Genomic DNA, 12,984 nt, shown 5'->3' with positions numbered 1-12,984 from the left:
CGTGTCAACTTGGAGTACCAAATTGGTCAAATGTAAAAGAAAAGACAATATTGTAGAATATTACATTGAAAAGGGTCCACATTCTTATCACTGCACCAGTTTGAACTTGTTTCAATGACACCTGTACAGAGATTTAGTTGCTGGCTTTGTGGCCGAAAGCAAAAGCTCCATTACGTCATCCGGAAGGTCCCAATCCTTGTATCTCAGCCTTCATGCATGGTTTCTGAGAGGCTGAGTGTCTTGACCTCTGGATGGAGAACCCGACCATCCTCTAGGGAAAGCAGATCCTCTCTTTGTGGAAGACTTATTGGAGGGCAGATTGACATGTCCAGAAGGTCCGGTAACCACATTCTCCTGGCCCAATCCAGAGCAATTATGATCATGGTTTTCCTGAACTTTCTTAAACCTCCTGATCACTTGAGGAATCACAGGGACTGGAGGAAATGCATACAGAAGTTGAAATTCCCAGTCCACCACTAACGCATCTCCTAGAGTTCCACTTGGGGGGAAATTCCCTTGAGCAGCACTGATCGCACTTCCCGTTGACCCTGGTCGCGAACAGATCCACTTGAGGGGTTCTCCAAAGGGTGAAGATCTCTTGAAGGACTTCCTGAGCTAGTTCCCATTCGTGGGATACTGTGCTCTGCCTGCTCAGAGCATCTGCCGCCATGTTCTGCTCTCTGGCTAGGCAAATTGCAGAGAGATTCCTTCCTGTATTGCCCAGAAACAGAGCTGCATTGCCTCTCTGCAGTGGTAGTGATCCTACGCCTCCTCTCTTGTTGAGGTAGTACATGGCCACTGTGTTGTCTTTCATAAGGATATTCTTTCCCCTTACAGAGGGCAGAAATGCTTTCAGCACTAGTCTGATTGCCCTCAGCTCCAACAGGTTGATGTGTAGTTTAGACTTCGATGGAGACCAACGACCACTGATTGTCAGATCGTTGGTGTGGGCTCCCTACCCTGTTAGTGAGGCGTCTGTCACTACCGTCATCTCATGCTATGGTTGCCAAAAAGATTCTCTCTTGAGGATATGTTCGTTGCAAGCCCACCATCGAAGATCTTGTGCCACTCTGGTCGGAACTTGCAAAAGATATGACATATCCCCTGAAAATTGGGACCATTGAGTCCTGTGGGCCCACTGTAGGGATCTCATCCTCAATCTGGCTTCTGGCACCAGAGAAATGCAGGATGCCATAAAACCGAGCAACCTTAGAAAATCGAAGGCCGCCAGATATTGGGCATTTTGGAACTTTGTTACCATCTGCAGAATGTGGTGAGCTTGCTCCTCAGGAGGTGAGGCTTTGCACGAGAAAGTATCCAGGACTGCTCTGATAAATTGGAGTTTCTGTGATGGCATCATATGTGAAATTCAGAGAGAAGCTCCGTCTGTGTAGGAAGTGGCAGGTCTTGCTTAGATGTTCCTGGGCTTGTTCGGGAGAAAATGCCCTGATTAACCAATCGTCCAGGTAGGGGTAAATGTGAATTCCCCCTCTCCTGAGACTTGCTGCCACTACCGCCATCAGCTTGGTGAAAACTCTCAGGCGGAGGTCAACCCGAATGGCAGAACTCAAAACAGATAGTGAGAATTGCCAATCGCCAACCTCTGTACTTTCTGTGCTTGCGATGGCTTGGCACATGAAAGTAAGCATCCTGAAGGTACAATGAGACCAGCCAGTCTTGGAGATGGAGAGCCTGAAGGATCTGAGAAGGGTAACCATCTTGAACTTGTCCTTCCTGAGGAACTTTAAGTCCAAGATGGGTCTCAATCCTCTGTCCTTCTTTGGGATTAGAAAGTAAGGGGAATACCAACCCTTGTTCGTCTATGATACATGTACATGTTCTATTGCACCTTTCTCTAGCAGGGTTAAGATTTACGGCAACAGGAGCAGGTCTGGAATTTTGACGGAGTTGTATCCCTGAGGGTGATTCTGAGGTTTCTTCTGAAAGGGAAGGCAGTAACCTTGGGATACTGCTTCCAGTGCCCAAGCATCTGAAGTAATGCCCCGCCACTCTTCCAGATGCTGAGGGATCCTGCCTCCCACTGGGGTCTTGTGGGTCAAAACCTCAGAGTGGCTTTGCGGCAGCTGCAGTAGCGGCTGATGGGACAGTTGCCGCTGCTGGGGCAGATGTAGCACCTTTTTCCTTTGTCCTCTTTGACTGGCCGGTCCCCTTCATTTCCCAAATGAGGAATAAAATCGAAAGGGACGACCCCTCCAGGAAGATGAGACTGTATGGGCGTTGATGAGGTTGTCGTATTGCGGCACTAAGCGACTTTGCTGCTGCTTTAGAGGTCTGCAACTTCTCCAAACTTTCACCCGCCTTGCTGCCGAACAACCTTAAGCCGTCAAATGGCATACTGAAAAGTCTGGCCTGTACATCCGGTGCAAAACCTGACTTTCTCAGCCACGCAAATCTGCATAGCACAGTGCTAGATGGCATGGACCTACTGATGCTGTCAGCAGTGTCCAAACCTGATTGGAGGCATTCCCCATAGCTGCCTTCGCATCCCTTACTATGGCTAGGACACCTTCCAGTTCCTCACCATCGGTGATATGCTCGGCTGCCGCTGTCATACAGTCCCCACAGGGTGTATGTAAATCTTGCAAGGGTGCAACTTACATTTGTAGATTTCAATGCCATGCTCCCCGAAGAAAAAAAATCTCACAGGACCATGCGTGAACTTTTTTGTCATCCCTGTCTTGTGGAATTGTAGGGTATGCTGCATTCCTAGTAGACGTGGCCACATGAACCACTTGCCTTTCAGGTGACGGATGCTTCCTTAAATATTCAGGGTCTGAAGAAGAGGGCCTGTATTTAGATGCAAATTTCTTATTAACTGCAAGCGCTGACTCAGGGTTTTCCCATGCAGTCATCACCTTCCTTTGCAAAACTATGTGAAAAGGAAGCATGGGGTCCTGTTGAGGTACCCCCGAAAGGATGCATGTCATCCTCTTGGTAAGTAGGGGAATTTCTGTTCCATCCAATACATTCGGTTTCCCTGCTCATTAATATCCTGTACCCTGCATCTGCATGATCGGCAGGGTCAGGTTTTGTAAATTCATACTCGGGATGAGCAGGAACATGACCTCCACTAGACTTCTTTGAGGGGGTCTGGGGTGCATTCTCAAAGATTTTCAACATTGAGGCTCTAAAGGCCTCCCACTTTTTCGGGAATCATATTTTGAAGGGCAGGTGATAACCTCTTCTGAAGATGTCGAAGAAGAGGGAGACCGGTGTCGCCTTTTCTTCGACTTTTTTGAAGAGGGAGACTACTTCCTAGATCTACTCCTCGGCCTGGATTTGTGACGTCTTTCACTAGACTCAGTCGAGCCTTTTTTTCTTCTCGAAGACGACTGAGGGTCCCTGCCCCACCGCCAGTTTACCTCTCCGTTCCCCGAGAGCTTTGTTGGTCATCGCCTGACAGGAACCGCACTAGTCTAGCCGATGGTTGGGACCCAATCCCCAGAGGCAATTTCGATGGGGATCAGTTATCGACATCATCTTCCTGCATTTCTGACATTTTTTTAAGCCAGTTTTAAGCGTGGAAGGGTTTGATGACGAAGACATTTTAACGAGAACTGAAGCGCCGTTGTCTTGATACGAAGCGAAAGCTATCGGAAAAACAGAACTGAGGCCAACGGGCGCGGCTTGAGCCATTTATAATACGGATGACGGTGACAGATACCGCTGAGGGACACGGACGGCGCGGCCCGAGCAGAGCGCCCTCTGGTGGAGAGAGAAACATTTTTCCGAAGCAGCAAAGCTAAAGATAAGGATATATCTAAGATGAGGAATATGTGGGAGGACACAATCCTTTCAAACAGCATATTTGAGAAAAGTACTCTATGTCACAACAGGTTTGTCAAGAATTCAATTTCTGACTTTTATTTTAAATGTTGGTCGAAACTTGGGCATACAGGGAATCCGCTCTAGGGCAGGCAATTATAATTGTTCATTGATAACGTGCTTAATACCAGGAGTGGTTTGTTAAAGTGCGGGATCAGGATTTGAACCCATGTTGCTCTGCGTTGTCCTGCTTGCAAGAACAAACGCATTGCCCCTGAGCTATCCTTCCTAGGTAGGAACAAGGTAGACAGAACTGTTGCTTTACATCTAGGCTGTGTGACTAAAACATCAATTTGAGGTAAGCACTGATGCCCTAGGAAATAATCTTAGTTTAACTTCTCTGCTGCCAAAAAGAAAGTAGAGAGCTGGCAACCTAATATTAACTTAAATAGTTGAAAAATCGTAGTTTATTCTAGAGGCATAACAAAATCTAATCACTTACGCCCACCTAAAACGGCATCCAAAATAATACTAATTGCCAAGTGGTGAATTTGAACAAGACCTTTTATGAAATTATGATTACCATCAGTAAGCTGCATGTAAGTGAAGTATACTTTTTGTAGCAATGGTTTGTATGCCTTTATGCAGCGTGATGTCAGGGGGAAGGAATTTCTGCCACCAACTCTGCCATTTCGCACTATTCCAAAAGTGTTCCAGACAGTACCTATAGTAATTGCATTGCAACAAAGCACACAAGACACAGAAGCCATAAGTAAAAGCGGCACTGAGGGCAGCCATTTACGCACTGAAATAAGAAAAAACAGCTAATAAATGTGGGAGTTGTGGCAATATGCCGATCATAAAACACGATCCTTCAATGAGCTACGCAAACACATTTGGTCTCATCTTTTGGAAATCTTTGTACTGTGCACAGAGGAGGAAATTAACATTACTCACCAGCCGCAGTCAGCACCATTGATCCGGACTTCTGCACTTCATCGAATTTCGTAAAAATAACATTCAGCCTGTTGGGTACAAAATTACTGTTTAGCAAATGAACCGGTGTGACTGGTTAACCAATGCGGTTTATTTCTCTTGAAAGTAGTATGTTTACATGTTTTTTTTAAGTGGCTACACATCACTAGACAAGATTTGATGGTGGTTGCCATAACTGCGAATATTGAAGAATGTCACAACTATAATATTTATTTTCATTAATAAAGCATGCAATGAATGAATGTGCAATTTAGGTACTTTGAAATCAATTTAGCAAACCACCCTTGACCCTTTCAGCTCTCATGTTGAAGGAGCAAACTTGTAAAAGCAATTCCTGATATGACCAATTTCTACAAACTGAATACATTCCTGTAACACTCCCCATGCAGGTAAAAGCAATTCTGAAGACAAGGGAGTGCACCAAAGGCCAATACCTAAAGTGGGCACTTACAATGGGTGCATATTCTCCTCGAAATCGACCACAGATCTCGAAATCACGGCGTCAACTTTCAATACCAGTTCCAAAAAAGGACACCCAAGAGTCTTAAGAAAAGAGTATGCTAGGGCAGTAAGCCCAGGGGCCTACACAAAAAAGGAAGAAATTATGTAAAAGAAATAGTTGCGAGGCATTGGTCAAGAAGAGACTATGAAGACCGGGAGGACAACAAACACACACCACGCAAAGAGGAAGATTTTGAGCACTCCCATAATGTACACAAAAGATACCCTAAAGGCCCGCACTCTTTTAGAAGAACTAATCCAGCCAACCCAAGTAAGAGAAGGGCTTCGGTGACAAAATAAATAAATAAATAAATAAAACAACCGACCCAAGAAATTGGACTTGGGTCTCTAAGGCAGTCCAAAAGCAATCTGCGATCTAGCCACTAAAACAGGCCTGCCAGTCTCACTCAAACACTTAGCCCTAATAGAACCCATCAAAGCCAAAATGATCAGATAGTGATGGGCTCATGGAACACTCGGGGCTTTGGACATCTCACTGGGATCTCTGATGTGAATCTTGGAGACGACGATATCTTATGTCTCCAAGAGACCTGGCTGGTGACAAAACCAAGTTTAGATGGGTATGAAATTGCTTTTTAAGCAGCTACAAAAGGGGACAAGGGAAGACCCTCTGCTGGCTTACTAACTGTCATTCGTTCTGGCAGCGGGCTACTTCTCAAATCAATACTGACCCCAACAACCTTGTCTCAAGTGGTGTTGATTAAATTGTCAAAACACAATACAGAGGGAAACCAGGAAACACCACTTCTGATTTTGCTAATCAATTCCTACTGGAATCCCACTGTAGTCAACGATGAAGCCTTTATCCAATCAATTTGGAACATCTTGGAAGACTCAATTTTAACCCAAAAAATGTATCACATCATCGTCACCAGTGACCTGAATGCACTATTGGATGAAAAGGACTACCCATTAAAAGAAAGCTTAAAAGCCTCACCTGCTTACAAAAGAGGAATAAAATGGAAACTAATGGAGGTATTCGATCTTCATAACCTCCACTCTACAAGAAAACATCAATACCCTACAATTCCATCTGGGGAAAGAAATGGCCAAGGGATGACAATCGATCATATGTTCGTATCACGAGAGTTGTTATCGAAAACTTCAAAGTTAAAAGAACGCAAAATAGTGACCACAATTTGCTACAGACAAGGTGGAAAACTACTCAGAATCGGCCGGAACAAATGTCAGCAGACCTGGAACTGAACAACGAGAATTACTCGACTCGACGGTTAAACGAAAAGGCCATTCTGATATTAACCCAAAACTACCAAATCCAGCTGGGAAAGACCTCACACCTTCAAACAGCAGCTTTGGATTACCATCCTTTGCTAGAAACTTACAAAGTTAGCAAGAAAAAAGGGATGGAGACCAAATCAACGAAATCACACACCTACAATGTCCCATTAGTGGCAAGAAGACAAATACTCAGAGCGCTTAAAAGACAAGCTAATAAGACAGGTGACCCGTTGATTGAGAAATGGGAGAAAAAAGTCTGAAGCTATAGAGCATGGGTTCGTAACAATAAGCATACTCTATACCAAAAGACACTGAAGACATGCTTCGGGCATTGTCCAGGAAAAAATCCAGAGACTTTTGGTCACTGATTCGAGCAACGGGAGGTGATCCCAGTGCCTACAAAACGGTGTGGGAGAAGAATCATGGGCAAACCACTTTAAAGAGCTGTATAAATCCAACGCCACCACCGTTAACACCACTCCTAGAAAAGAAGGGAAATGGAACATTACTTGGGCAATAGAGGAAATTGAATCAAGAATAAGAAAACTAAACAATTCCCGGGCCGTGGGTCCCGACGGCATTACGAACCTCCAATTGAAAAGGCATCCAGAGTCTTGGGCTCCCCTTATCAGCACGATCTTTAAGGAAACAGTAAGGACCAGCAGTATTCCAACTTCATGGAGAAGGGCACACGTTGTGCCAATCTTCAAAACAGGTTGTAAAAGCAGACCCACGCCAATACCGACCGATCGCCCTGCTTGATACAATGGGGAACATGTTTGGGTCAAATGCCCTGGAAAACCTGCAAGGCTGGATAAATCAATCAGATAATTTCGACCCACAACAGGCTTCGTGAGAGGCCTGGGAATAACAATTAACATCTTACTATTAAGTGCTCTGAAAGGGAAAGTAATGGAGGGGAAGCCACAAATGCACCTAATATTTATTGATTTAGTCCAAGCCTTTGACAGGGTTGATCGGGAAATCCAGTGGGACAAGATGGAAAAGCAAAACTGTCCAAATACAATCATGGATCCAATAAGAGCTTTGTATACAGAAACATCGGTAAAGGTGAGACTCAATAGAGCAGGAGATCAATCCCGAGAAATTCCTACTGCTCGGGGTGTCAAACAGGGCTGCCCTTTGGCTCTGCACTTTATATCCTATACATGTCGGATTTCATGGACACTCAAACTTCGATGAGACCCTTTCCTCGAGCGTTGGGAAATGAGAAAATCTCGAGACTGATATATGCAGACGACATTATTTTAATTGACCAAACTCAAGTCGGCCTGCAGAGGCAGTTGAATAACCTCATTGCCTATTTGAAAAATAACAAATTAGAATTAAACAAATCAAAAACAAAAAAAGTCATGTCATTTGAAAAAGGAAGAAGAACAAAGAAGAACATCAAGCTGTCTGCAGAAGGAACACAACTTGAAAAGGTAACAAGCTTTAAATATCTATGGATTATATTGAATAGCCGGGTGGAACTCCCGATGCAGGAACACCTGTTCAATAAACTCAAAGCCCTGATTAATCAGTCTAAAATAATCAATCGAAAGTTTGGGTGTTTCTCAATCCTTCCCATCGTAAACTATTATATAAAGCAAAAGTCGTGCCAACACTGATTTACGGTGTAGAAGCAATGCCGGGCCTGCCATCAAACCTATGGCCTAAACTGGAAGGACGTTTTTGGCATAAAGTCCTAATCCTACCAAATTCAACTCCTACGGTGGAGATAAGGAGAGAACTAAGCCTAAGTTCAATGAAAGTTCTGGTGGAGAGAAACTCTTTGATGTTATTTAGGAAAGTAACAGATCCATTAGCAAAACCCATTCTGAAAATGATCAAAAAAGAAATGGAAAAAGAAGAAAATGGGATGCTACTTGAGTGGAGGATTCGAAGTAAACAGTTCCTAGAAAAAATTGGAAGAACGGAAGATCTGCTATCAAATCCTACACTGATTAGCACAAAACTCCTGGAAATGGATTGGATTGAGACCAGTGACTCAGCAGGCCAGTGCAAGCTGCTTGCCGATCTCCCGTGGAACCCAAAAAAATTGAACGAGGTGGCTCCATATCTACTTAAATTTGACCAACGAACACGGCAAGCCTTTATGCGAATTAGACTGAACCTAGTCAACACTAGGAGACTGGGAGACTTTAACCTTGGATTTAATGACTAATGACAAACATGCCTCTTCTGTTGCTTCATTATTGAAGGATTATGGTCCGACAAAAAAAGTTACCACCCCAACTCACTCCAAAGGCAGGACCCTAGACTGGGTTGCCGATCGGAATTGCAACATTAGCATCACCAACATAATGCCGCAATCTTGGACTGACCACTACTTAATTGTATTCTCTGCCTCACTTGACCTTATCCAACCTAAGCCAATACTCATGGCCCCGCCACTCCCTACCAGATGTAAAAAAGACATCACACCAGAACAACTCGTACCTCATATCCTCCCCACTCTTGACAATTTAGACAATATCACAGACCCGACATCACTTGTGGAAGCCTACAATAGTATGATGATTAAGGCACTTGACTTGATTGCCCCCACCAAACTCCGCAAGAGCAAACAACTTTCTCATCTGAACAACTGGTTCACACCACAGTTGAAAGACCTTAACAACTCAAAAAAGAAAGTTGCAGTCAATTTGGCGACATTCGCCCACCGAGAAGAACAAAATTAAATTAGCCACTCTCGCCAAACAGTACAAAAAGGAGATCATAAGCACTAAAAAGAACACCTTTAATGACAGAATATCTAAGGCCAAATCAGATACCAAGGAACTATTCTCCATCCTCCGTGAAATGGAATCACCCATACCCCTGACTGATAACATTCCTAAAAATAAGCTCTGGTGCACTAATATACAAAATGCACTGGCGGGAAAAATTAGCTTGCGCCAAATTAAAATTGGCAACAAAAAAGCTTCCCTACTCCTGCCGACGGAACCTACGCCCCAGCCACAGCTCCCTCTAAACCAGCCTAACAATACCCCCCCACCCCTTTAGCTTCAAACAAATAACCATATTAGAGACAGAAAAAGTCATACTCTCTCTAAAGCCATCCAACTGTAAAGGAGACAATTGCCCTGCTCAAATTATAAAAGATGCAGCGAGAGACTTGGCGCCTTTCATCTCTAAGCTCATCAATGCATCTTTTAAGTCCAACCTAGTGCCTAACAACCTTAAACAATCTTGGGTGCTTCCCTTGCTAAAAAAACAAACACTTGACCCCGCAATACAGACAAACTACAGACCTATTACCACCGTCCCATTCCTACTTAAAATCATTGACAGAGTAGCCGACCTGCAAATTCAGGACTACTTAGAAACTAACAACTTACTAGGCTCGCATCAATCCGGCTTCCGTCCCCTTCATGGTACTGAAACAGCCTTGATTGACCGCAAAACCCAAATTGACGAGCTGAAGGACATTGGCAAATCAGCTATGCTACTCCTCCTTGACCTATCTGCGGGCTTCGACCTGGTAGATCATGCAGTCTTATGCAATCACCTTAGCTCCGCCGCCCATTTCTCAAGTGATGCCATAACCTGGGTACAATCCTTCCTTGCAAACCGGACAATGAGAGTCTTCTCCCCCTCAGCAGCCGAGTTTCTTGCGGTGTCCCTCAGGGATCATGAGCATCTCCTACGATGTACAACATCTTTACTAAATCTTTGACACGACGGACAGACTGGGTGTGATCTACACCAACTACGCAGATGAAACTCAGATCCTCATCCCCCTTTCGAGCAACTTCCTGGAAGACACAGCATTAGTAAACAAGATATATCTCCTCATTCAGGCATGGATGGATGGCATCTCACGGCCTCTGCCTGAATGACGACAAAACGGAGTTACTGATCCTTGGCTCAGAAATGGTCATCAAAAAACTTGACCCGAACTATGCCTCATTCAACATTGACAACAATGTCAAAGTGATGCCTGCAGTCAAAACCCTTGGGGTCTATCTCGACTCAGCGCTCACCTTTAAGAAACAAAATAATTCCTTAGCATCTTCCACTGCATATGCTTGCAAATTGACCCGAGCATGTAGACCATTCCTGACTGAGACCAGCTGCATCACACTAGCAAACGCACTCGTCATATCCAGGCTGGATTACTGTAATGCTCTATATGCAGGATCTAACAAGTACATTCTTGATAAACTCCAAACACTCCAAAATAACGCTATTAGAGCAGCTCTAAATATTCCTAATAGAGCCCATATCTCCACCTCCAGAAAGAAATATCCATTGGCTAAAAATTAAAGACAGGATTGCCCTCAAAACCCTCTCTCTCACCTCTAAATGTCTCAACAACGTAGCTCCCCCCTTCCTGGCAAACAGTCAACAAGAGAACCTCAAACCGTCCTACAAGAATGACTAATGCTTACACTTTAGTGGTGCCTAGATACAAAAAGATCACAGCTGGCGGCTCCAGCTTTCCGGTCTTTGCTGCACAAACTTGGAACAGACTTCCCCTAGACTTCAGATTGGGCCAACCTTGCCCTAGCTTCAGGCAGAAGGTCCTTACCTGGATACGATCCAATGACATTTAGCTTGACCTCCTCCCCTTACTAGGATCCTCGCCTTGCCCCTGCTACAGAGACCCCTGATGATTGTAACTATGTCAACTGGTTTCTGCTCAACTAGCTTTAACTGTATCTTCGTACTTAATTCCGTACATGTACTTTGCTTCTAATTGAACTGTATAACTGTAATTTCCTGCCACCAAGTTCTCAAGTATCCTTGTAATGTCTGTGCCCAGCTACCCTTTGGGTTTGGTCTTGCGCTATATCAAATAAACAAACTAATGAAATCCTAGCAGTCAGAGGGAAGGCTTCACCAAACAAATGCAGATTCTGTCCTTCTCCTACTCACGTAGAGACGAGAAGGCACTTACTTCTGGAATGTGTGGGTTTGGTGAAGAAAAGACACTTGCCTAGGCCACCTCTTCAGGGATCTTCACGTGTATAGTGAAGAGGATTGGTGGGCTCGCCCAATGAGCGGGGAGCAAACCTGCTGGGTCATCGCCGTGGCAGGCTTTTTTGGACAGTTGGAATTGGAGGAACAACTGGGCCAGCTGCAGAAAGCACCATGAACTATTACCCACGCTCCCCGGCTCCTTAGAAACTGCAACAGTCTTTTTCTCGCCCCCTACACAACTTCTTCAGCAGATTGGTGACTTCTACTTATTTTGTAAAAATTGTTTGTACAATTAAAAACAAAACAAAACAAAAAATGGGTGCATTCCGGTTTAAACACAGGCATTAATTCTGACTTTGTTGTGCTATGATGTCTCAACAGTGAGTCCTCTGGTAGTGTAGGGGGCTGTACAGACCGGGGAGGCCCTCATACTATGTCAAGTGAAACCCAAAGGTGATACATAAGGTGTCCCAGAGCCCTTCGGAATCTCCCTGGCCTTAAGGTAGTTACAGAAGTAGAAGGGGTCCCAATTCCCACCTACACCTTAATGTGGCAATCGTCTATACGACCTAATGCACCCAAAAGGGGTCTTTCCAAAAAAAGAAACCTATAACAGTCGCATTGCTTTGTGCATGTATGTTACTTTAAATGGTTAATGCCGCCAGAATATTGTAAATCTGACCTGTAATTATTCAGAAATAAACTGCCACAAAAGGTCCAGAGTTCAGCTTAATCAGCACCTAATCCATTATCTTAGCTGAGTAGACATAAATGTGGATATTCAGGGCATGTGTTCCAATTATTATTTTTTTAAATACAAATAATGCAAGTCCTTACATTCCAAGAACTCCAGTTTCGTGGAGCTTCCAAGTTTAGGAGGGATGCCGGGTCAAAGGAATAGGACGAAATTACCAAGGTGGAAAAGTGACCACCAAATGTCAGACGCCCATTTATTCGCATATGTATATGTGGGGGAGTAAAGGTAATAAAAATGTATATATATATATATGAAAAAATGAAGAGAAAAAAAACAGACTTTTTGGTGGTCGGACTTTTCCACTCTAATTTCACGCAGATCTGGGTCAAATAGTGACTGGCCTGAACCTTTAGTAAAACAATGTTTTTAAAAAAAACTACTCTCCTTATAACCCAGACACCTTTAATTTGAGGGGCAGCAACAAATGATAATCTAATGTTTAGCTTCCCCCATATCCTGAGGTCTCAGATCATTCATTTGATGTTCTGTTAATGATGAAAACCCATCAGAAATGTAGTGCACAGCTCTTGAAAACGAAGTAAATGAATTCATTGGGAGGGCACCAAAATGAAATTGCATTATCAGCTATACAGCTATACTGTGTGCCTGCTTGGTTCGATTTAAAAACACGAAAATAAATTTGAATTCTGCAAAGCATTCTGCATCACACACTTGTAAACACAATATTAATGTGGGAATTACCAACAAATGTACACATTTAGTTAACTCTCATT

At 43.9% G+C, this 12,984-nt stretch overlaps 1 protein-coding gene across 35 annotated transcripts in view; it reads right to left on the bottom strand.

Moving 5' to 3' along the window:
• Positions 1–12,984, bottom strand: part of CLASP1 (cytoplasmic linker associated protein 1) — a 2,584,612-nt gene that overhangs the window by 2,176,360 nt on the left and 395,268 nt on the right. For all 35 annotated transcript variants that reach the window (XM_069616701.1, XM_069616702.1, XM_069616704.1 and 32 more), the window contains one exon: positions 4,744–4,811. In XM_069616701.1, the coding sequence (XP_069472802.1) occupies positions 4,744–4,811 (68 nt within the window). The remainder of the gene's footprint in view (positions 1–4,743; positions 4,812–12,984) is intronic.

Source organism: Ambystoma mexicanum, chromosome 9 (assembly GCF_040938575.1).
Source record: "Ambystoma mexicanum isolate Mex_15411 chromosome 9, UKY_AmexF1_1, whole genome shotgun sequence".
Classification (NCBI taxonomy): domain Eukaryota; kingdom Metazoa; phylum Chordata; class Amphibia; order Caudata; family Ambystomatidae; genus Ambystoma; species Ambystoma mexicanum.
This window is presented reverse-complemented; position numbering and strand designations above follow the sequence as displayed.